Genomic DNA, 24,867 nt, shown 5'->3' on the forward strand with positions numbered 1-24,867 from the left:
CGCCCCCGCCGCCGCCGCCGCTGCCGCTGCCGCTGCTGCTGCTGGCCTCGCTGGCCGCTGTCGCCGCCGGGCCGGGGTGCCCCCTCGGCCGGGGGCGCGCCGGTAAGGCGGACCACCCCGCGCCGGGAACTCCCTCCCCCCCACTCCCGACCCCCCGCGCTCGACCCCTGGCCCCGGAGCACGTCCCCGAGGGGCGCCCGTGACCTTGGACCTCGTGGCCAGCTGGGAGGGGCACTGGGCTCGCAGGGTAGAGGGGGGCTGGGACCCCAAGGGGAGCGCAGCGGACAACTGGGGCAGCGGACGGACGGGCGCCGTGCCCAGGCCAGGGTGGTCCTCCTCCTGGGGTCAGCGCACAGCGGGTGGGGCGCCCTGCTGGTGGGGTCCTAGGGAGCAGGTGTCAGGACTTCACAGGGGAGAGGGCAGCCAAGATCCCTGTTCCCTCCAGGAAGGGGCAGCCCCGTGGGCCGCCGCAAACCCTGTCCAGACCCCTCCCTCCCTCCCCCGCCCTGATGTGGGCAACAGTATCTCCGGAAGTGGGCTCTGAGGGCCTGGGAGGGGTTGGGTCTCCAGGGAGGGGGCGTGGTCACCTGGGAGGGAGGGGGTGCGCCTGGAGGGCTCTGGGGCAGGGGGAAAGGTGACATCCAGGGACCCTGGAGGGGAGGTGGTCTCACCTGAGAGTGTGGGGTGCCGGCCAGGCGGGGGTCCTGGAGTCCTGGGCTCTGGTCCCAGCCACACCCGCCCTCCCGGAGTGGGCTGGTTTCCCCTGTATCCACGTGCCCAGTCCCCTGTCCTCAGAGTCCTTATCAGCAGCAGACGTCTCTGTCCCCAGAGGGTGGGGTCCCCCCGGGCACAGGGCTCCGGGCGCGTCAGATTTGAAATCTCTCAAGTGCAGGCTTTGTGGACACCTGAGCACTTGCTCAGTCCAGCCAAGTGGACGTGCCAGGGGCCAACCGCCCGTCTCAAATGCGCCGATGCCGATCTTTCCTTTTTTTCCTTCTCCGTCTGGATTTCCACCCCACCTGCGACCCTCGCCGCCCCTCCTTCCCTCCCCCCATTTCTGCAGAAAGGCCCAGGCGGAGAGTGTAGGTGTGTGCGTGCCGTGTGCTCAGGTGCACACGGGGAGTGTGGGTGGAACTCACACTGTGTTGTGAAGGGACCTCCCCCTGGGCCCGTGAGACCCCAGCGGACTGTCTAGAATCGGGCCAGTCAGGGAGCACGGCCCCCTCCTCCAGGAGATTCTCCCAGGCCAGTCTTTTTCCCAGGGCGAAGACGCTACTTCCTCACCTGAGGGGTGGGCGGGGCGGCTCTCTGGCCGGGGCCCTGTGGCCTCACTGGTGACCGTTTCCAGAATAAATCGACCCTCCAGCCCCATCTTCACTCCTGACAGAGGAGCGTGTGTGGTCCCAGGAAGCCGAGTGGCTTTTCCAGACGGCAGGCTGGCGCGGGGTGGGGGCCCGGCGGCTTGTGTCCAGGCTGCTCTACCTGAGGACTCTATCCGTGTCCCCACTGCACCTGTCCTGGCGCCTCAGAGCAGGCCTGGACCCTCCCCTCCTGCCTTTCCCCAGGTCTTCACGGGGGGCCTAGGGGGCCGAGGCAACGTTCAAGCTGCTGGGGGCCAGGCGGTTCTGAGTTCAAATCCTTAGTCCTCTTCTCTGCTGTGCAGCCTTGGGCAGATGGCTTGACCTCTCTGGCCCCATTCAGGTGTCTCATCTGTTAGAGGAGTCCTTGGCCGGGACTATCTTCCACTTAAGAGGGACGGAGGGGCACCTGGATGTCTCAGTGGGTTAAATGTCCAGCTCTTGATTTTGGCTCAGGTCATGATCTCGGGATTGTGAGCTCGAGACCTACGTCTCGAGATTCTCTCTCTCCGTCTCCCTCTGCCCCCCTTCCCCACTCACGCACACACACGCTCTCTCTCTCTCAAAATAAATAAACACTAAAAAAAAAAAAAAAAAAAAAGGGAGGGAGGGAGGAAGGGAGGGAGCCGGCCAGCCCCAGGTCAGCCTGGGTCCCTCCGTCAAAGACATGCTGACACCTTGTGGTCACCTAGTGTAAGAGGCATGTGTGATCCGCCCGAGGGCAGAGAATCAGCACCATCTGCAGGGAAGGACGCCAACCCGTGACGGTTCCACACCGTCTAGGGGTCCCACTAAAGAGGTAACGAGAAGCAGGTGAAATTCACCGGAATAACAAATTTTGGGTCAGCCGATGTAACGTTTCAGTGTGTCGTCCTCAGTACAAAACCCACGAATGAAGTATTTTCCATCCTGTTTTTAGGACTGAGTCTGAGATTTGATGAGCACTTAACACGTACGGTACGTGGGGCATGGACCGGGTGCTTCGAGCTCCCGGTGACCCCACGTGGCTAGCGGGGGCACGCTGCCCGGTGCGGCCAGACCCGCCGACTCCTGTGTTGACCCCGCCCCAGCCCCTCAGCTCCCCGCAAGCACACCCTGGGGCCTGCCTCTTGTTAAGGGTGGAGCCGTGTGACCCCCTCCACGCACCGGTGAAGAAACGTTGAAGTCCTAACGCCCCCGTGCCTGTGTCGGTGACCGTATTGAGAAATGGGGTCTTTGCAGGTACAGTCCGAGTAAAGTAAGGTCATACGGGTGCAGGGTGGGCCCCAAATCCAGTGACTGGTGACCTTAGAAGAGGAGGAAACAGACGTTAGACCCACCAGAGGGACATGTGATGATGGGGGTAATGCAGCTGCACGCCAAGGATCGGCGGGGGGCCCAGAGGCGGGGGGAGCAGGGAGGACCCTCCCCGGGATCCTGCAGAAGGGCCTGGCCTCCAGGCCGCTGTCTCCAGAACCAGGCCGTCTGTTACACCAGTTTGTGGGACTTGGTAACAGCAGCCCCAGGACGCGCATCCGTCCGTCCTTCTAGCTGGCTGGCTCCTGGCCGCCACCCTGGGAGTCCTGGTGCCCAAGTCGGCAGATGCCTCCCACGTGTCCATCCCACGGACATCAAGGACACGGTGGCCAGTCCCTCCTCTGGCCTGTGAGCCCCCTGAGCTACTGTTTGTGGAGCCCTTACTGGGCCCAGGTGTCACCCAATCGGGCGGGCCCTATCGTCACCCCCATTTCACAGATGAGAAAACTGAGGCCGAGAAAGGCACCCGATCCCCAAACTTCAGTTACAGGTTGAAGCCATTTAAAACCCGGAGGGACCCTTTGTCGCATCCACTCCGATCCAGCCACTTGGGTGGCCCGTGGTAATTTTGAGGGGGCAGACGTGGGGGTCACTTCTCCACTCCTGGTTTCCTGAGGCTGCGGGGCCCGCGGGCCAAGGGGGCGTCCTGCTCACTGGACGTGCCCAGGGTCTCAACGGATCTGCAGACTGGGCCACCCGCAGCTCAGTGCAGGCACAGGCGCCCTCCGCGGATGCGGGCGTAGGGAGCGGGGTCAGGGGCCCTCGGCCCGGCAGGCCGTCGTGAGGCCCCGGGCTCGTGCGCTGACCTTCTGGGTCACGGCCTCCGCCCCTGTGCGTGCTCACGCGGGCTGTAGCAGGGAGTCGGCTGAGCGTGCATCTCGGTAGGGCAAACGCCACCCGGCAACGTGGGGCGCGGATGCCTGCACGCGGGGCCCTGCACAGACTTGATCCTTTGCTCTGCTCTGGCATCGCCTGGGGCCTTCAGCCACGAGGCGGCCAGGTAACCCCGCGATGTCCCAAGCAGGGTGCTGGGTCAGTTTCTTTCTCTTTCCTTTTTCCCTCAAGTGTTTGGTCCAGCCCGTCACGCCTCTCATTCTGCAGAGGGCGGTGGGCACGAATCGGGGAGCACGTCAGACCCTCAAGACTTTGGAGCTCCGGGCAGTGTCGGGTGGGAGCCCAGAGACGCCCGCCCCTGCGTGCTGAGGGGGGAAGGCGGTTTCTGCCGCCCGGGGTCCCCCAGCTCTGTCACCGCCAGTGCGCTCATCCTCGGGGACCCGAGGGCGCTGGCGGCACACTGTAGCCCCCTGTTTGTATTAGAGCCGACAGAATTGAGGAAGATTGAGGAAAATTATTCTCTTGCCTGCCGCCTTTCCCAAGGCCAGAGAATAATTTCTCTCACTGGGCCCCCTATTATTCGCACAGGGAGGGAGGGCGAGCCCCAGGGCCACAGGTGTTCCCGTGGACGGTCCGTGCACAGCCCAGTGTCTCCTCTGTCACCAGGGCTGGAGTGGAAGCCAGGCGGCGAGGGGCGGCCTTGTAGTCTCCGGCCCGTGAGAGCGCCGGGAGCCGGCCTGCCGCGGGGCCCGGGCTGCGGTTGCCTGGTCCGCGGAGGGCGAACCGCGTGCAGGGGTTCCTGAAAAGGGGAGCTGCCTGGCCAGCCCCCCGGGACCAGGGGCTCCCACCCTTCTCAGACTCGTGGGTCAGGCCTGGGTTGTGCGTGACGTCACAGGATTAGAACACAGGCTTTTCCCTGCGCATCTAACCTTCTGGGCTCCCCACTGCACCTGCCTCCCCCTTGGGCTCCCACTTTTTTGGCCCCCCATCCTGCCCTCTGCTCCCGGGACCCCTGCCCGGGGGCTGTCTGGGGCCAGCCACGCTCTAAATCTGACGCCGATTTCCATCTCTCCGGATCAGCTCCTCCCTCTCGGAGCCCCCAGAACACCGGGGACCTTCTGATAGGGACTGGGCGGGTGGCATCGATGAAGATTGGTTTTATTGGCCTTCCCAGGGCTCTCACTGCCGGGGCCTTGGGGAGTTTTGTGTGTTCTCTGGGAAGAGGAAACTCTTTCCAACTCAGGACATGGCGGAGCACCGCTCTTGCAGAGCGTTCTGGAAGGCAGGGAGCAGGCACCCGTGTGACGCTCAGGGGCTTTGAATGACGTGGGGTCAGAGTCAGTGGTGGGGCAGAGCCACGTGTGGCACAGGATTCTAGAACTCCTTGTTAAAGAGTCAAGAGTTTTGCCGGGACTGGTTGTCCAACTGCCGGAAGCTTGAGACCAGGCCGCCGCGGGGGTGTTTCCAGCTCGGGGACCGGGGGACACCTTCGGCCAGGGCTCCCGTGTCCCGGCGAGCGGGTCTGGCCGCACCCTGCCGGTCTGCCCCAGGCTCTGGGGCCAGATGGACGCAGAGAACCCGCACCGCGCTCCGGCTGTCTTTCCTTAGGCGCTTCGTGGCACCTGTCGGGGACCCGGTGTCCTCACCCGCGGAGGGCGGGTGACGGTTTCCCTCGGCACTGGAGGGCTGTGGTGCAGACCCGGCGAGACACGGGGTGTAAGCGACGGGCTGTCTTCAGTGCATACTCTCAGGGGGACGGGATGACGGGTCCGCGCCCCTAACAGCATGACATTTCTCTTTCCAGGTGAATGCCACGGGCCCTCAGCTACAGACAGTGGTACGGCATGCGGACTTCTCTCCTTTTTGTTTTGTGGGAGCGACGCAGCCCCTCGACGCTGTCCAAGCCCTTAGAGAGCTGACCCACGGTTCCCGAGCCGGTGATTAGTAACAAGGCCCAATCATCAAACCCAAGCCCTTCGTAAAAAGCTGGAGCTCAGACAAAACGAAAGAGGAGGGACCTTCCCTGTGGGCAGCTGGGGCTTTCCACCCTGGCTGTGCCCCGGCTCCCCAGAAAGTGCTCCTTCTAGACATCCCTGCTCCCCTCACGGCTGGCGTCGGTCCACGTGGGCATCCCCTGTATTCTAAGGGGGGGGGGCAGGTTTTTTTTTTTTTTTTTTTGAAAAGCAGGAGAGTATTTTCTCAGTGTGAAAGTCAATGACACATGTAAAAAGCTTTGAGCAGAAAAATGCTGAGTAGAAAGAACCTGGTCCTTTTAGACTCTGACACAGAAAAGTGGCAAAATCTCGTAACTTGCACCGTGAGCTGCCACAAACGCGGAACGTGGGGGGGGGGGTGGCGTGGGGACAACAGCGTACTTAACTCCATCCTGGGGAGGCCTGCGGGGCAGACGGGGCCCCCGCACCCCGGCTGGAGACATGGGAGTCACGAACGGGTGTGAAAATGCCCGGTGACGCCCAAGGCCCTGTGCCCCGGACATCCTGGGAGACGCGGAACGGGGTCAGGCCGGGCGAGGCCGTGGCTGTCTTCACCCAGCCCTCTCTTCAGGCCCTGAGCCCGAGCTAACCACTCAGGCATCGGCCACTTTCCTAGAGACACGAGGCGGTTCAAGCTGGGCGCACCCGCGAGGACTCGTTGGCTTTGGGGCTGTGAGTCTGGGAGGGTTCGCGCCTGCTTCTGCCAAACCCGGGTCTGCTGGCCTCTCTCGTGCGTCCCGGTGCACCGACCCTCGGCAAGGCTGGTTGCACCCATCTTGCAGCTGTGGAAGCTGAGGCCCAGGGCGGCCTGCCCGGGTTTCACTCGGGAGGAAGTGAGCCGAGTCGGTCTCAGGAGCCCCGTCTGTCCCTCCCCGCCCCCCCATCCCGGCCCCGGGCTCTGGCTTCCCCCAGGGGAGCCCCGGCCGGCCCATGCTGGCCGGCTTGCGTCTGACGGATGACCCTGCGGGTCGCGGAGGGAGGGAGTGACCTGGTGACCCCGCCTGCCCCCAGCCACGTGTGTGGACCCGCAGCTCCGGACCTGCAGCGACGTCGCCTACAACCACACGGCCTTCCCCACCCTGCTGGGGCTCCGGTCCCGGGAGGCGGTGGAGTCCAGCTCCGGTACATCCTGTTGAGCGTCCTGCACCACCTCCTGGAGGGCCAGTGCAATCCCGACCTGCGGCTGCTGGGCTGCGCCGTGCTGGCCCCCCGGTGCGGGGGCGGCCGCGTGCACAGGCCCTGCCGGCACGTGGTGTGGAGGACCTGCGCGAGGCCTGCCAGCCCGCCTTCGACGCCATCGACATGGCCTGGCCCTACTTCCTCGACTGCGGCAGCTACTTTGCGAGCGTGGAGGAGGGCTGCCACGACCCCCTGGAGAAGCTGCGAGGTGCGCGGGGCCCCGGGGGCTGCGCTGGTGCCCTCGGGTGGGACAACCGAGTCACGGTGGGGAAAGCACCCCCCCCCCCCCCCCGCCATGGGGGGGCCTCAAGGCCGGGCCGGAGCTCGGGTGTGAGGGAGAGTGTGGCCGGACCCCAGGCTGCCGTGGGAGGGTGCTTCCCCCACGAGGCCTGCTGGGCAAAGCCTGGGGTTGCCTGTGGCCGGGCCCGAAAGACTGCACGTTCCCACGTGGATCGTGGGGCGGAGGGATCCTGGGGCGGAGGGATCCTGGGGCGGAGGGATCCTGGGGCGGAGGGATCCTGGGGCGGGGGGCGTGGCTCAGGAAGGCAGTGGGCGGGGCTTGGAGGGCGGGGTTTTCGGTGTCTCGGGTGCATGAGCCGCCGGCAGGGGTGCGAGGGGCAGCCCCGGGAGGTGGCGAGCTGCTCTTCTCGGGGTGCAAGGAGGTTCGGGGGGTGGGGGGGGACCGCCTGGCGGGGACGCTGCGGGGGAGTGAGCCCTGCGTGAGGGCTGGAGCGCGTGCCCGCCACGCCGTCTGCCGTGCGCCCTGGCGGGGCGTCCGGGTAAGCGGGGACGGGTGTCCGGGGCCCCTTGCCCTCCTGGGACACCCACAGCAGCCCTGGCTGACGGAACTTCCGGCGGCGGTGGGATCGTTCTCTCGTGAGCTGGCCCAGCCCGCGCACGGCGTGCTCGGAACGTGTTCCGTGCCGTCGAGGATCTCAGTGTTGAGTGTGTTCGCCTCTCACGAATTTCAGCGGCCGCGGCCGCGGGTGGCCAGCGTGTGCCGCACCGGGCCGTGCGGGACAGCGGGACGGGGGCCGATCCCGGCGTCCGCACTCGCGTCCCGCGGGTAGCGGTCAGGTTGCCGCGACCTCACGTCCTGGATGACGAAGAGGAGGCTCTGGGGGGTGGGGGACAGCAGGGGCGCGGGCGCCCGCCCGGCAGAGCTGGCGCGAAGCAGGCGGGTCACGGACGGCGGGGCGGATGCCGCACGGTCACTGAGCGCCTGCCGTGGACGTGGCTCCGGGCGGGCACGCTGGCGACGGCAGGGAGGACACGGACGGACATCCGAGCACGCGTGCGCGCTGGCCTCCGGGGAGCCCCGCGCGCAGTCGTGCCGCTCGTGGCCGGGTGTGGGGCTCGGGACCGACCCTGGATCTGGCCCGGAGGGGCCCTGTCGCCCCACGGGCCTCAGTGCCGGGGCCGCGGGCCCACGCGCCGCGCTTCGTGCGGTGGCTGCAGAGGAAGGGAACCAGACGTCCCCGTGGGGCCAAGGCCGCGCCCTGGGAGAGCCCACGGACTTGGCCGGAGGGGGATTATTTTGGGCAATCCCGCCCCAAATTGCTGGTTCCGTCTGCCTGCTTCCTCCCCCAAAAGCGTGTCTCTCGAGCAGGAAGAAAAGCACAGGGCAAGCCAGACGCTCAGGAGAAGCATTAACTGTTAACCAGCCCCCGGGCCGAGTCGGCCGCCCAGACACCGGGACAGCTGGTGACGGTGCCCTGGGCAGGGGGCGCGGGCCCCACCCGGGAGCCCAGGGCCTGCTCCCCAGGAGGCCTCAAAAAAGCGTGGGGAGGAGCTGCCCTCCCTCCTCTCCCCTCCACTCCCCCCTTTCCTCTCCCTCCTCTCCCCTTCCCTCCCTCCCTCCCCCTCCTCCCATTCCCCTCCCCTCCTTTCCCTCCCTCCCCTCACTCCCTCCTCTCCCTTCCCTTCCCCTCCTTCCTCTCCCCTCCCCTCCCTTCCCCTCTCCCCTCCCCCTCCTCCTCCCTCCTCCCCGTTTCCCTCGCTCCCTCCCCTCCCTTCCTCTCCCTCCTCTCCCCTCCACTCCCCTTCTTCCCCTCCCTTCACTCCCCCTTCTTCCTCCTCCCCTTCCCTTCCCCTCCCCTCCCTTCCCTTCCCCTCCTTCCTCTCCCCTCCCCTCCCCCTTCCCCTCCCCTCCTTCCCTTCCCCTCCCCTCCCTTCCCCTCCCCTCCCTTCCCTTCCCCTCCTTCCTCTCCCCTCCCCTCCCCCTTCCCCTCCCCTCCCCCTTCCCCTCCCTCCCCCTTCCCCTCCCCTCCCTTCCCTTCCCCTCCTTCCTCTCCCCTCCCCTCCCCCTTCCCCTCCCCTCCCCCTTCCCCTCCCCTCCCTTCCCTTCCCCTCCCCTCCCTTCCCCTCCCCTCCCTTCCCTTCCCCTCCTTCCTCTCCCCTCCCCTCCCCCTTCCCCTCCCCTCCCTTCCCTTCCCCTCCCCTCCCTTCCCTTCCCCTCCTTCCTCTCCCCTCCCCTCCCCCTTCCCCTCCCCTCCCCCTTCCCCTCCCCTCCCTTCCCTTCCCCTCCCCTCCCTTCCCTTCCCTTCCCCTCCCCTCCCCCTTCCCCTCCCCTCCCCTCCCCCTTCCCCTCCCCTCCCTTCCCTTCCCCTCCTTCCTCTCCCCTCCCCTCCCCCTTCCCCTCCCCTCCCTTCCCTTCCCCTCCCCTCCCTTCCCTTCCCCTCCTTCCTCTCCCCTCCCCTCCCCCTTCCCCTCCCCTCCCCCTTCCCCTCCCCTCCCTTCCCTTCCCCTCCTTCCCTCTCCCCTCCCCTCCCCCTTCCCCTCCCCTCCCCCTTCCCCTCCCCTCCCCCTTCCCCTCCCCTCCCTTCCCTTCCCCTCCTTCCTCTCCCTCCCTCCCCCTTCCCCCTTCCCTCCCCTCCCCTTCTCTCCTTCCCTTCCCCTCCTTCTTCTCCCCTCCCTTCCCTTCTCCTCTCCCCTCCCCCTCCTCCCTTCTCCCCCTTTCCTCCCTCTCTCCCCTCCCTCCCCTTCTTCCCCTCCCTCCCTTCACTCCCCCTTCTTCCTCCTCCCCCTCCTCTCCCCTCCCCTCCCTCCCTTCCCTCCTTCCTCTCCCCTCCCCTCCCCTTCCCCTCCCCTCCCTTCCCTTCCCCTCTTTCCTCTCCCCTCCCCTCCCCTCCCCTTCCCTTCCACTCCCTCCCTCCCTTCCCTTGCCCTCCTTCCTCTCCCCTCCCCTCCCCCTTCCCCTCCCCTCCCCCTTCCCCTCCCCTCCTTTCCCTTCCCCTCCTTCCTCTCCCCTCCCCTCCCTTCTCCTCTCCCCCTCCCCCTCCTCCCTTCTCCCCCTTTCCTCCCTCTCTCCCCTCCCTCCCCTTCTTCCCCTTCCCTCCCTTCACTCCCCTTCTTCCTCCCCTCCCTCCTCTCCCCTCCCCTCCCTCCCTTTCCTCCTTCCTCTCCTCTCCCTTTCCCTCCTTTCCCCTCTCCTCCCCCTCTTCTCCTCCCTCCCTTCCCCCCTCCCTCCCTCCTCCTCCCTTCCTCCTCCCTCCTCTCCTCTCCCCTCCACTCCCCTTCTTCCCTCCCTCCCTTCACTCCCCCTTCTTCCTCCTCTCCCTCCTCTCCCGCTCCTCCTCCCTTCCTTCCCCCTCCCTCCTTCCTCCTCCCTTCATTCTTTCTCCCTCCCTTCCCCTCCCCTTCCCTCCTTCTCCCCCTCTCTCCACTCTTCTTCCCCTCCCCCTCCTTCCCTCCTCCTTTCCTTTGTTCCTCCTCCCCTCCCCTCCCTCCTCCCCTCCTCCCCGTGCCCTGCACAGGCACACTCACTGCTGGACTGATCATCGCTGACACTTGCTGCGACATAGCAGTGGTGGGGGGGTCTGTGAGGAGCCCTCCGGAGCTGTGGTTGCTGGGCCGGCGAGGGGCTGAGACTGTTTCCACGGTGGAGCCGTGCGGACAGAGCAGAAGAGGAGCCTGCTCCGGTGCTGCGACCATGGCTAGGGGTCCGTGGGGAGCGCACACGCGGTCCGGAGGCTGCCCGCCAAGTCGCGGTGTGCTCTGGGCTGGGCTTTCTGCAGGCGTGTCTTCTTCTCTGTGTCCGGTTCTGTGTTTTACACGGTTTCCTTGGTAACCATGTAGTGCTTTTCTTTCTCGGTGTTTGTTTATCCATTTTGAGAGAGAGAGAGAGTGTCCGTGTGGGGGGGGGGAGGGGCAGAGAGAGAGGGAGAGAGACAGAGTCCCAAGCAGGCTCTGCACCGTCGGCCCAGAGCCCGACGTGGGGCTCGAACTCTCGAACCATGAGATCGTGACCTGAGCCCAAATCAAGAGTCAGAGGCTCAGCCGACGGAGCCGCCCAGGCGCCCCCACGACCTAGTACTTTTAATCGTAACGACTTCAGGAACTGTGTTGCTGTGTCCATCTGTTAGGTGCTGTTATTAGCTGTGGATGTGAAGTGTTGTAAAGGGAACGGTGATGAAAAACACGAGCAGATGGGCTGGGGAGCCTTTCCAGGGGCCCCCCAAGTTCCCGAATGTGGCAGGGGAGGGGGCGACGAGGGTTCCGGGACTCGTAGGGGAGCGGGGTGGGGGGGGGGACAGAGCGGCCACCAGCAGGAGGGCGACCCCGCCGGTGGGTGAGCGCTGGCCAGGGGCGTGGAACCGGAGGCTCCCCCAACACCCCCATTCTTCCCCAGGAGGCCTGGACGCGGAGGAGGTGCTGCCCTCGGGCCTGCCCCCGAACTTCATCCACTTCACACACCACTCCTACGCCCAGATGGTGCGCGTGCTGCGTCGGACGGCGGCCCGCTGCGCCCACATCGCCAAGACCTACAGCATCGGGCGCAGCTTCAACGGCAAGGAGCTGCTGGTCATCGAGTTCTCGGCCCGCCCCGGCCAGCACGAGCTGAGTAAGCCGGGGCTGCTGTCGCTGCCCGAGGGAGAGGTCCGGGGGTGGGCTGGCCTCTGGCAAAGGGCTCTGGGCCTACCCGGCTTGGGGTGCGCAAGCCCGGGTGCGGGATCCTGGTCACGACAGGGATGGGGGGGCGGGGGGCGGGGAGCAGGAAGCGTTTGCGCTCTGCTCGGCGCCCCGGGGCGCATGGCCACGTGCCGCAGGGTCTGCTGGGACCCGAGGGGGCGGTGGGAGCTGAGGGCACGGCCCCGAGGAGTGAGCGTCGGGGAGAAGCGAAGTGACGCCCCAGTGCGTCTCCGGGGAGGGGTGACGGGGCCCCGTGCATTCTGTGGTTTTTGCCACCTTGCCCTGCAAGGTCTGCAGCCAGACCCCAGGCACGTCCGTGTGGCCCTTGGTCCCGAACACTTTACGCTCCTTTGAGCTGCTCGGTGAACGTGATGTCACAGAGCAATCTGAATGAAGGACATCGTCCATTTAAAAAGCCCCAACCCCTGGAGCTCGTCAGGCGTAGTGGTCCCCTTCTGAGTTCTGAGGTGAGGCAGAGCTACGTGGAAAATTCCAGATTGTATTGCACCCTCCAGAGCTGCGTTGGTGTCGGCAAAGCAGGAGGTCAGACTTCGTGACCCTCCAGAGCGCAGGTGCTGGAAGGAACTCACGGTGAAACCAAATCTCGAGGGCAGGCCGGGCCCTGGGGGCCTGGGGACCGGCTCAAGGATCCAAGATACTCTAGCAAAGACTCAGCCCCTGGAGGGGCGGCCTGGGTGCCCCGTGTCGAGCTGAAGTCCACCATGAACCTCTCCGGGGCACTGAGGGCATGTCTGGGCCACGGGGGCCTGGTTCTGGCCTCTGCCAGGAGCCCTTCCTTGGCCCTGTCCCTCAGCTGGTCTGTCATCGTGACCATGTGAGGCACGTGGGGTCCATCGAGAAGCAGGTCCCATCGGACCCTTGGTCGTTTGATTACTGAAAATTATACCATTTGGGTTCAGTGGCTCTGACGCCTTTGCTGGGTCGGCCAGCAACTCCGAGTATTTGGGCTGCATGGACATCATGAGCCCAAAGTCCTGGCTCCTGCTGAGGGTCAGAGGTCCCCTGGCCCACCCCAGCCTCCGAGCTCCCCACTCCCCGCCTCATACCGCCCTGGCTCGCGGGCTGCCCCAGGATGAAGACAGGACCCTTTCCTCTTTCAGACCGGTGTGTGGCTTTGCAGTGTGGTGAGGGCGTCCCCTGTGAGAAGCCAAGGGGGGGGGGGGTGACCGTTGCGGGAAGCATCAGGGTCATTTATACTCTCAGAATTCAGGAGGCACGTGAGTGTCTGCTCCCATAGCTGCAGGTCCTGGGGCTGTGCACAGCCAGGGAAGGAGACGCCGTTTTCCAGACGAACAACGTGAGGCTCAGAGAAGAGACGTGATTTGCATGAGGTCACAGTTAGTAAGGCTGCCAGGCTCCTGCTCTGCTCTTCCCTTCCAACCACAATCCACCCTTTGCTTCTTCCTTCCATCCATCATCCATTCTTCCAAACTAACTTCCTTTTTTTCTCCCTCCCTTCCTCCCTCCCCCTCTTTCTTTCTTTCTCTCTTTCTTTCTTTCTTTCTTTCTTTCTTTCTTTCTTTCTCTCTTTCCTTCTTTCTTTCTTTCTTCTCTTCCCCCCCTTCCATTCATTTGAGGGCCAGCTGCCTTCCCTTCTCAGCACCAATGTACACCTTAACTCACTTCACAAATGTGGAAAGTGGCTATGAATAACATTCACACAGAGCGACGACACCGTATATTATTAGTTAATATCCTTGATGTGTCCTGCTAATAATCACAGCTAAAGGTAGGAATTGAGCTTAGTAAGTAGTGACTTTGATGAGACATGAGTCATAGAGATGCTTGGGCCAAAACAAGTATGGCCAGGTCCCCAAGCATCCCGCCAGCCTTGCCACGTGGGCCCTCAAGTCTCCGGGGACCCTAGGGTTTGAGATCACCCCTCAGGTCGCTGTATCTCCCCCAAGTGGAGCCTGAGGTGAAGCTCATCGGCAACATCCATGGCAATGAGGTGGCAGGGCGGGAGATGCTCATCTACCTGGCCCAGTACCTGTGCTCCGAGTACCTGTTGGGCAGTCCCCGCATCCAGCGCCTGCTCAACACCACCCGCATTCACCTGCTGCCCTCCATGAACCCCGACGGGTACGAGGTGGCGGCCGCCGAGGTGAGTGCCCCCCACACCGGATCCCGCGGGCTGCGGGCACGCTCCCATCCGTTCACTGGCTAGCAGTCATGGAGGGTCTGTGCGCCCACCGTTCTGGGTGACGGGTGTTCAGCAGGCAGCCGCACCAGCAAGGTCCTACGTGAGGGTGGGGACAGACACCGGCAATTCTGGATGAACGAGCACCCGTGTTCTCTGGAGAAACTGGGGGAGATCTCACGCAGGCCGGAGGGCGGGGAGCTGCCTGATGCGACTTTGAGCAGAGCCCCAGTGGAGGTGGGGAGCGAGCCGTGCACATGACTCCTGGGGGCATTCAGGCGGGGGATCGGCCAGCGCAAGGCTGCAGGGTCGGCAAGCAGGCCGGCCGGAAGGGAGGGCCAGACAGGTGGGAGAGGAGGTCAAGGACAGCTTGGCCGGACACGCTCCCAAGCCCATCACCTGAAGCCAGAGGAAAGCTGCAGCCCTCACCTCCCACTCAGCCCAGCCCAGCCCTGTGGCCTCCCTTTGGAAAGAGGCGGGGCGGGGTGTGCTGACCCCCAGGTGGCGGTGGGCTGTGTTTTCAGGGCGCTGGCTACAACGGGTGGACGAGCGGGAGGCAGAACGCGCAGAACTTGGACCTGAACCGTAACTTCCCCGACCTGACATCTGAGTTCTACCGCCTGGAGGCATCCGGGAGCATCCGCAGCAGCCGCATCCCCATCCCGCAGCACTACTGGTGGGGTAAGGTAGGAGCCACCCCCGCCACCCCCACCCCGCACCGGCCTGGGCCCGGCCCACGGGTATGCGCCTGGGGGCAGGTGCTCTGGCTCTTCCCGGGGCCCGCAGGAGAGCAGCCTGAGCCCCCTGAGTCTGTTTCCCGCCTGGGAAACGGGGATAACCCTTCACTGGGTTGTTGGGATGCAGGGAACACGGACTGAAAACACCCTGGGCCCGGCAGGTACTCAGTGACAGCAACCCGGGCAGGCTGCCTGGAGGCAGTGACGGCCTGAGGAGGGGGGAAAACCAGTGTGAGGAGGGGGTGTGGGCATGAGCCTGGTGGCATCGGAAGGAGATCCTGAAGGCAGGGCGGGGTAGGCCGGCCCGGAGAGCCCAGAGACGGCTGTGACGGAGCCTGTGGACATGGCCGGGGGTGGCCAGCAGGGGCGTGCCTGGTCCCGACCCACGGTGGCCTCCTCTGTCCCGGGCAGGTGGCCCCCGAGACCAAGGCGATAATAAAGTGGATGCGGACCACCCCGTTCGTGCTCTCAGCCAGCCTCCATGGGGGCGACCTGGTGGTGTCCTACCCCTTTGATCTCTCCAAACACTCCCAGGAAGAGAAGTTTTCTCCCACGCCCGATGAGAAGGTGAGTGTGGGTGTGCCGTGTGTGCGTGCATGGGAGGCTGCGGTGTGGGGTGGCGCCCTCGGGGCTGGCTTTATCCCTGTTCTGAGCTCAGTGAGACCCGTGAGGTCACAGCACCAGTAGGAGCTCTCCAGGCCCAGCTCGAAAGCCCCCTCCTCCAGGAAGCCTTCTGGCCAGCGGGAAGCAGCCCATCCTTCCACTGGCCACACCCCACTTTCCATCAGTGTCCCCACCTGGGAGCCCCTAGGGTGGGGGGTTGCAGCCCCAGTGCCCTCCCTGCCCGGCTGGTGGCCTGGTGTTTTGTGTCCGGGGACAGGGTGGGGTTCCAGGCATTGCCAGCAGAGGGCAGTGCTGCAGCGCACATGGCGCCCGCGGGGCTCTTGGCCGCCTCCCTGCTTCCTGGGGGCCTTGCAGGTCGGTTAAGGGCCACCAGGCGGGCTCCGTGGGAGCTGGGGTGCAGTGGGTTCAGAGAATTCTGGCCCTGGAGTGCCCTTGGGTCTGAGGAGGACTTGCCTCTCTTCAGGCCTCAGTTTCCCTCACTGATCAGGCCAGCAGGGCGTGAGACGTGATAATGCCCAGAACCTTCTCCACCCCACTCTCCCCTTAAGGACTCGCTGCCTGCAGCCCCCCAGTCCTGACCCTCCCCTGCCTGATCCTGGAGTCTTTGCAGGCTGGGCTTCCGGGGGCGGGGAGGTGCCACTTTCCATTTCATGGAGGTGAAGGGGGCGATCCGTGATGGCCCAGGGCCCGTCGGCAAGGGCCCCGGAGGAGCCGTCCGAGCTGCCCGCGGTGACCCCTCTCGCCACGGCCAGCCCCTGGGCTCCTTCCCATCCCCTCCCGGGACGGCAAAGCTGGACGCTCTTCCTTGGCGGCCTGGGGACTCGGCCCAGGCCACTCGAAAGGCCTGCCGGTGGACCAGACGTGGTGCGGGGCCCGGCCTGCTCTCTCCCTCCGCCGTGGGGGTCGGCTCTGCCTCCCCCGGCCTCTCCTGACCCCTGCGCTGCAGGTCTGGATCGAGCTGGACCGGCCCTTGCCCTGAGGGCCCCATCCAGGTTCGGAGGCGGAGCCGGACACGGGCAGGGCCGGGACAGAGGGCCGCCCGGGGTCGGGGGTCGGGGGCCGGGGGCCACGCAGGCTGTGTGGGTGTGAGCGAGGAGGGTGAACCCCCAGCCCGTCCTGGGCCTTCAGGAGGGCTTCCCTGAGGAGGCGTCTGCCTCGGCGGAGCCTGAAAGAGGTGATTTCCCACAGGCACCCAGACGGGACCCCCAGACGGGGCCAGGCGTGCCCCGGAACCGGGGAGGCGGAGCCCGGGCACCAGGCTGAGCGCCCCGCCTCCACCAGAGCTGGGACAGCACTGCCATGTGGCCCAGGCCTCTGGTCCCACGTCTTCCGCCCTTGCTCTGCCGAGTCCCTCGCTCACTCGTCCATCCGTCCACTCGCTCACTCGTTCACTCCCTCCCTCATTCATTCATTCCCTTGTTCACTACCTCAGTCACTCATTCATTCACCTAGTGACTCACTCACTCACTTGCACACTCAGTCTCCCACCCACACACTAACACGCTCACCCACTCACTCACCTGCCTTCTCACACCCGCACACTCACTCACATACACTCACACACCTTCTCACACACACACCCACGCTCACACTCACCCCCACGCTCACCCACGTACCCACTCACACCTACTCGTATACCTTCTCACACACTCACATGCTTGGTCACACACGCACTCACGCATCACACACACGTACGCCTTATCACACACTCACCCACATATCCACTCACCCACTTGCACACTCATGCCCTTACACACTCACACACCCATACACCTTCTCAGGCACTTCCACACACCCAATCACAACTCACTCATACACCTTCTCACACACTCACACACTCATCTACTCACAACCCTTCTCACACTCACATACTCAGTCACACACCCACTTACCCAGTCACACACCCACTTGTACACCTTCTCACGCACGCACGCACTCACTCGGCCCCTGCAGCCAGCACATGCCCCGGTCTTGCAGGGGGGGCTGGGTTCTGTGCTCAGAGTTCAGCAAGTGACCCGGGCCGGGTGGTGACCCAGACGGCAGGGCCAACGTCTGGACGAGCCCGTGTCCTCTGGGCAGCAGGAGCCCTCAGCGCCAGGCCCCGCGTCTCTGAATCGTAGAGGCAGACGCGTGAAGACGTCCCTAGGGGGGAAGTTCACCTCAACGAGTCCCTCCAGAGTCAGAAAACTGAGGCTTTCCCACCAGCCATCAATCAGGGATCGATAATCCTCAGGCCCATAGCCAGCAGTGGTCTCAGTGGAAACCAGGGTCCCGGGAGGGGTGCCGGGGCGTGGGGGAGCGGGAAGAGGGGCCGGCCGGGGTGTCCCGAGCCACCTCCCCCAGGCTCCCGTGGCGCCCCGTGGATGAGAGCCCACACCTCCTGGCGGTGTTCTAGGCCCCCAGGCCGGCCGTGGCCGCCCGCCCCGCTCCTGTCCCCCCTACACCTGTCCCTTCCGCCGAAATCTTACTCCCAAGCTGGGCTCGAGCTCTGTCCTGCCCCGCAAACCCTCCCCAACCCAGCCCATGTCCAGCAGGAGCGAGCGACGGTTTCTGCGGGGTCTCGGGCGGCCCCGGCGAGGCAGTCTGGTCCTTCCCGGGGCCTGGGGCCCCGCAGCCGCCGTGTCCCTGCCCCCTCTCATTAACAGCCGTCTGGCCTCTGATGTCCTTGTGCCGCGCCGGCCCCCCCAGGTCGGGCCTGTTCCCAGCGGGGCCTGCGGCTCGGGCGTCCCTGGGCTTCGGGGACGATGATGGCGTTCCCCGCTCTCCTGAGGGCACACGCTTTGGTGGCGGGGCTGACCGACGGGTGAGGGGAGGGAGACCCAGGCAGCGTGTGGTCCGGCCTCCCCTGCCTGCCTCGGCCCAGGCCCCGCTTTGCAGGCAGACGGGAGGGCCAGAAAGGTGGGAACCGGGCAGAGCTCTAGCCACCAACCCGTCAGCACACGGAGGCAGAGGGCGAGTGTCTTAGGCCCCCGGACTCCTGGCCGAGGCCATGGTTGCAGCAGGGGCTGCCCCCCCAAGACATCCGTGCCCCGTCTGCAGGCCGGCCTCAGTGACTGAAGGACACGCACGGGGTTGTGTTTTGGGAGCTTGGTTTGTGTCTGTGGGGCTGAGCTGACTCTGCACAGGCCTCCCCCCGAGAAACCGGACCCTCCTTCCCCAGACCCCGGGGGCCCTCGTTCTGGTCTGACCCCACCTGCCCAGCCCACCCCCTTTTTACAGAGGGATCTCCTTCTCGGGACAGGCTTCTCCCGGGGCCGCAGGGCTCTGACAAGGGTAGTGCAGTGGCCCTCTCGTCCACACGGCGCCCCCTTGGGAGCTCCCGCCCGGAGTCAGACCCGGTGTCTTGTGCTGGGACATAGGCACAGGAAGCCCCTTGGGCCCCGCCTGGGGTGGGGGCCTGACGGGGCGCGTGCTGGGCTGGGGGCCGGGGCCGTGAACCTGCCAGGAGGTGGAGGCTGTGTCCCACGTCCCCCCACCAGCCACCTGGAAGGTGCTTGTCATGTGGCAGCAGGTGGGGGCTTCCTCAGGTACAAGTTGTCCCCGGGGAATGTGAAGCGACAGTTATTGTAGAGGAAATCGGTGGTGACGTCAGTGAACGTGAGGCCCACTCTAGCCTCCTGCTTCCCCCAAGGCTCGCCGTCTGCAGGAAGCGCCTTGGAAACTGCAAAGCCAACCTCTGCGAGCCCTGCCAAGGTCCCTTCAGTGTGCCCCCTCCTCGAGAGAAAGCTCACACTCCCCGGCCGGGGTGCAAGGGTTCCACGATGTGCCACGTGGCCCCCGCCGGTGCCTTGAGCTCTGGCTGTCTCGCCCCCGGCTTTTGCACGTGCTGAGCTGCTTCTGTGGACACGACTCCCGTGTATCTGTGCTGCAGGTGTTGGCTGTGGGGGCCCCTCCTCGCTCCGTGGCCCCCAGTGCTGAGAGAGTTCTGCAGGGGGCCCCAGCTCCCGGCCTTGGCCTCACAGGAAACCTCTCCCTTGGTCTCCTTTCCAGATGTTCAAGCTGCTGGCCAGGGCCTACGCGGATGTCCACCCCATGATGATGGACAGGTCGGAGAACAGGTGTGGTGGCAACTTCCTGAAGAGGGGCAGCATCATCAACGGGGCGGACTGGTACAGCTTCACCGGAGGTGCGGGGGTGAACAGGCTGGGCTGGCGCTGGTGGGGGGGAGGAGAGCTGGGGATGGGAAGGGGGGAGGGGAGAGCTGAGGGAAGGTCTGGAGGGGGAGGTTGGGGAGCGGCTGGGGCAGGCTGCGGGAGGGGAGGGCTGAGGGAGATTTGGCGGAAGGGAGAGGTTGGAGAAGGGTTGGGGGGTTGGGTGGGAATGAGGGGGACGTGGGAGGGGGAGGAAGGGGCTGGGGAGGGGAGGGGGAAGGTGAGGAGGGGTTATGGAGTGGGGGAGCTGGCGCCCCCTGTCTGTCCCAGCTCTTTCTGGGAAGGGGATTCTGGGACGTCTGCTTTGGGGAGCAGCACAGGTGCGCCCTGGCATCCGCGCGTGGAGAGCGCCCAGGGTGCGGGAGGATGGGGGGGCGGTCTGGCTTCAGTTCTGGCCCCCCCTGGTAAAATTGGAGGTGGCCCGTGTGGTCCAGCCGGACCCCCCGCCCCCTGCCGTTCCTGCAGTGTAGTTCATGAGCGCGGACACACGCCACGCGGTAATCCTGTGACCAGGTCCCCTCGGGGGACAAGTAGGGGTTGTCGCAGGGAACGAAGGACTCCGGTTAAACTTGAATTTCAGAAAGATAATGAGGAATTTTGGGTACTGCATAAGTATGTCCCAAGAACTGCGCGGGGTATACTTACACTGAAACTTTGCTCAGCTTTAACTGGCGTGCTCTTTGCTAAGCTGTCCCGGGTGCACATCACACAGAGCAGTGGGGCTGTGCCTGGCACCGAATGCCACGACCAGAGCCCCCACGCTCTGCCTGCCATCCCTCCATGCCGGCATGACACCTGTGTGTGACATGTGGCAGGTGAGGAGCTCGGGCTCGGGCAGAAGGGCCTGGTGGCGCCCAGGGCGCGGGCCCAGCCTCCCACTTCTGTGCAGGGACCCGGTGGATTGGAGTGTGGCTGCCCTTCGGATTGTGAAGGTCAAGTCCGTGACGGTGGCCGCTGGCTTACCAGGGCTCCGGGGAGGCTCTGACTTCCAGGGGACAGGGGCCCCCTCTGCTCCTGACACAGGGCTGGCCCGTGGGCACGGCAGGTCTGCCCTGGAGAGCCCTCTCAGCTTCTACGGGACGAGAAATCCCGGAAGCAGATGGGGCGAAGGGCACAAGCGGGTGGGTGGTGGTCAGCCCGATTTTCCCGAAGCCTCTCTCGGCCCCCCGATTGGCGGACTCTCCAGCCTTGCCCAGCCTGTGTTCTCCCCGGAAATGGAGGTTAGGGGATCTTCTCCCCCAGGCTGTTCCTGGGACCGTCTAGGCAAACGGGCAGTGTATCACCGGGGTTCAGACCGGCAGGGGAGGCAGAGGCGGATGCCGAGTGCGGGAAGCGCTCAGGCCGCCCCTGCCCTGCAGGCATGTCCGACTTCAATTACCTGCATAGCAACTGCTTTGAGATCACGGTGGAGCTGGGCTGCGTGAAGTTCCCCCCGGAGGAGGCCCTCTATACCATCTGGCAGCACAACAAAGAGCCCCTCCTGAACTTCGTGGAGATGGTGAGCCCTGGGCCTGGGGGCGTGGGGGATGGGGAGGCCCGGGCAGCCGGGCCTGGAGTGGGGGAGGGACGGGGCCGAGGTCACCCAGAAATGGGTGGTGAGCAGTGAGAAAGGGTCCACAATAATCCTCACTGGACCCAGGGGGTGGTCTTCTTGTGGCTCGGTGACCGTGTGGGGACCAGCTGCCAGTGTCCCCTGCCTCCTCGAGTCCTGCCTGGGGGCGTGGCTCCCAGCCGCGGGGCGTGGTGGGGGTCCGAGGGAGGTAGCCACATGCGACAGGGAGACGGGGACCGACCCAGGAGGTGAAATGACACCGAACGGCGGCTCCACGGACGCCTCTGTGACTCTCCCCGAGCGTTTCCAAGACTCCCGCGAATCGCATATTGGCACAATGTCCCCGTGAGAAGCAGGCCCTGGGAGGGAAACGGGATTGCCCGAAGGGGACACTGAGGGGACGTATGTGAATCGCACCCCACAGTGGGCGCCCCCACATGTGGCATTGAATCCTGACACCAGTCCCGGGCGGGAGGAGGGGCTGCCCCGCTTTACGGGTGGAGGGACGGATGCCGGGGAGGGACAGCGCGGGTCTCGGGTTCCTGGGTCGCACGTGGCTCTCAGTGCCTATGAGAAAACCAGAGGAGGAGACAGAGGGTCAGACCGTGTCACCTAGCGACTGTCCAGAGCTGGAACTCAGATCTGCCTGCCCCACACCTCAGTTCTGTCAACGAACCCTTTCTAGAAAGATCAGGAACCTTCCTCCAGGCCAGAACCAAGCAGAACCTCCCGGATAAGCCGCTGCCACAATAAGAAAGAAAAAAAAGAAAGCAAAGCCCAGATAATAGCTGGACGTTATTAGCGTCGTTTGAGTTTCTTTTTCATGGCCGAGCCAGCGACCTCTCGCTGCGTGGGGAGGGTCATCATTCGGTAATGGGTCTGGGTCAGACTGCTTGCTCATTCCATTTTACGGCCGTCTGGTGAAAATGAGTTTTAAGGAGCCTTAAATGGAGCTGGGATTGCTCTGCGGATATTGCATGTGAAGTCTTGGGATATAAAGATTTAATAGTGCGCGCGATGCTGTGGGGGGTGGGGCGTGCAGCCGGGTGTGGCTGCCCCCCCCCCCCCCCAGCTTCCCGCCGCAGGACGACGCCCCGGGAGGGCCGAGCTGGGGCTTCTGATAAGGATCGAGCCTGCCATGGCCCATGGAGGCCTTCTTCACAGTGATGCTGACCAGGCCTCGGGTGGGTGTCTGCAGCTCCCCGGGTCGGGAGGGAGGGGCGTGCACGCCACGCCTCCCTCGCTGCCGGAGACCTCCACGGCCCTGGGTCTGCATGGAGATCGCTCCTCAGCCCCAAAGCAAGGACAGAACCAAGTCTAACCCATGCAAGCTGACATTGAATGAGGCCCTACTGTGTGTCTGGTCTCTAGGTCGGGGGGAGGAGGGCAGACAGTGCCATTACGGTGAGATCAGGGCTGGGAGAATGGAAGCCTGGAACTGGGGACCCCAGAAGAGGCCCCTGATGTGGCCGGTCGTCAAGGAGGACTTCCTGGAGGAAGAGTGTGGGGGAGAGGAATGGCCAGTGCAGGAGCTGGCGAGGTGTTCCGAGCAGAGGAGGGGGCAGGACAGAGGGTTGGAGGCCTGGGGGGGGGGGGGCACTGAAGGTGTAGGCAGCAGCCTCCCGGGAGAGAGCCGTCTCACTGCACCGTCTCCCCTCCCACCCAGTCACCTTGGCCTCATTTGACACGACCTGTGGGTCCCAAGTTGTTTTCAGCCCAATAGAGCAAGGGGAGGTTGACTTGTTGATTGTCGACATTTAAGAAAATTTTTTTAACATTAATTTTTGAGAGACAGAGAGAGAGAGAGAGACAGAGCACAAGTGGAGGAGGGGCAGAGAGAGAGGGAGACGCAGAATCCGAAGCAGGCTCCGGGCTCCGAGCTGTCAGCACAGAGCCCGACGTGGGTGGCCTGAGCCGAAGTTGGAGGCTTAACTGACGGAGCCCCCAGGCACCTCTGTGATTGTCAACCTTATAAGAAGAGCGTGAAGGGGGCCAGGCAGTGCCGAGGGGGGCTCTCCCTGAGGCACATGGAGCTTCCCCGTCTGGGGGCCGGGTGTGTGCATCTGCCCCGAGGGTGCTGTGTCTGGACCGGTTCACACTGGGGAGACCCGGGCAGCCGGGCCTGGAGTGGGGGAGGGACGGGGCCAAGGTCACCCAGAAATAGGTGGTGAGCATTGAGAAAGGGTCCAGAATAATCCTCACTGGGAGGAGGACCCCGTCCCGGCTGTCGCTGGGCCTCTTGTGTGTTGACTGTTGGCACCGTTGCCCCATTTTTCGGATGGGAGGCGGTGCTGAGACACGAGGTAGCCTGTCCGGGATCAGAGCGCCGTCGGTGTCTCGGCTGGGGCTGACTGTGGGGTCCACGCCTGGGGCCCGGGTCCCTGTGCGCAGGCTCAGAGCAGCGGCCGTGGCGGTTCAGACGGGCTTGACGTTTTCTGGTGGCGTTCTGGGCCCAGGAGAGGGGGTCGGGTGGACCCTCGAGCGAGCAGCTGCGGGCTCGTTCACAAGCCCAGAGGGGAGCTCACTGGTCACCCCGCTTCACAGATGAGGAAACCGAGGCCCAGAGAAGGGAGTGACTTGGAGAAGGCAAGGCGGGTGGTGCAGAGCTGGGTCCGCCAGGCGCTTTCCCCGGAGACCCTGGCTCCGGGGACAGACGGGGAGCTGGCGGTTGGGGGGGGGGGCGGGCGCCGCCTGGGCTCCCCGGAGAGCGCGTCATGGCCACGCCCTCACCCCCCATCTCTTCAGGTGCACCGGGGCATCAAAGGTGTGGTGATGGACAAGTTTGGCAAGCCGGTCAAAAAACGCCCGGATTTTGGTCAAGGGCATCCGCCACGACATCACCACAGGTGAGCACCCTCCCGGGACCTGCGTCGTGGCGGCTCCGGGACGCGCTCAGAGGGAGCAGACGGGAGGGGTGCTCCAGCCCAGTGCAGAGGCAGGTGCAAATCCGGGGTCTGCTTGAGGCCGATGTGCCTGGGACCCCCGGCGCTGGTCACCTCGAGCCCGAATCTGAGCCCAGGTCGGAGAATCACTCGTGTCCTGTTTATCTGCAGCCCCAGACGGGGACTATTGGAGATTGCTGCCTCCGGGGTCCCACATCGTCATAGCTCAAGCCCCCGGCTACTCCAAGGTCATCAAGAAAGTCACCATCCCCGCCCGGATGAAGAGGGCTGGCCGCGTGGACTTCATTCTCCAGCCCCTGGGGACCGGACCCAAGAAGTTCCTCCTCGGGCCGCGGAGAAGCGGGTCCGCAGTCCGTGACCCGCTGGGAGGTGCCGGCCCGTACGGAGAGCCCCAGGAGCCCGGCCAGGAGCCCCTCGGGGCGCGGAGGCAGCCCTCGGCCGGCGGGAGCAAGCCCTGGTGGTGGTCCTACTTTACATCGATAAGCCAGCACAAACCCCGTTGGCTTCTCAAGTACTAGGGACCACAGCCCGCCTCTGCCCGGGGCTCCGGGCTCTCGGTTCTGTCTTCTGGAGACACCCTGTAAAGCGCTTTCTGTTTTCTTAAAGCTGTTCCACTCACCTTCGCCGTGACGAGAAGCCCTGTGTGAGAGGCGCCTGCCGAGGGGAAGCAGGGGACCCGGCCGAGGGAGGGCCACCCTGGCCTCGTCCACCTCGATGGCCCCGGGGGCTGGTGCCCCTGCGGTCCCACAGGCGGCCAGGACTGGGGCTGGACCCTGAGGCCTTGGCACGAGAAGGGGCCTCACGTTACAGATGGGGATGCGGACGCTGGGTGGGGGATGCGACCCGCCAAGGTCACACGTGGGGTGGGTGGCGCGGGGCCAGCCAAGCGGGAGCGGACACGCTGGGCCCTGTGGCTGAGGCTTGCGTGTCCGGGAGCCTGTGGCGGTGGGATGCTAAGGACAAAGGTCAGGGGGGTCTGGCTGGGAGAAGTGGGTGTGGGCGGCAGGTGACCTCAAGGACAGGGCCGAGGCCGCAAGGGCCGGAGAGCTGGCAAGAGCCTCAGCATCACCCAAGGGTCACACTTGGCCTTGACTCCAGGAGGAAACGTCTCCCTTGGCCCCTTCCTCATCCTTAGGATGCTACCAACTCAGGTCCAGAGACAGCCCC

The 24,867-nt window shown here is 65.0% G+C and overlaps 1 protein-coding gene across 1 annotated transcript; it reads left to right on the forward strand.

Moving 5' to 3' along the window:
• Window positions 1-24,318, forward strand: CPZ (carboxypeptidase Z). The gene is given in 12 exon segments (XM_043573094.1): window positions 1-102; window positions 5,293-5,325; window positions 6,494-6,869; window positions 11,292-11,504; window positions 13,501-13,697; window positions 14,258-14,419; window positions 14,882-15,037; window positions 19,085-19,220; window positions 20,604-20,743; window positions 23,543-23,593; window positions 23,595-23,643; window positions 23,851-24,318. Coding segments are annotated over 10 exon segments (1,557 nt in total). The 5' UTR covers window positions 1-102; window positions 5,293-5,325; window positions 6,494-6,784; the 3' UTR covers window positions 24,219-24,318.
• Window positions 24,319-24,867: the final 549 nt, after the last annotated feature.

This window comes from Prionailurus bengalensis, chromosome B1 (genome assembly GCF_016509475.1).
Source record: "Prionailurus bengalensis isolate Pbe53 chromosome B1, Fcat_Pben_1.1_paternal_pri, whole genome shotgun sequence".
NCBI lineage: Eukaryota > Metazoa > Chordata > Mammalia > Carnivora > Felidae > Prionailurus > Prionailurus bengalensis.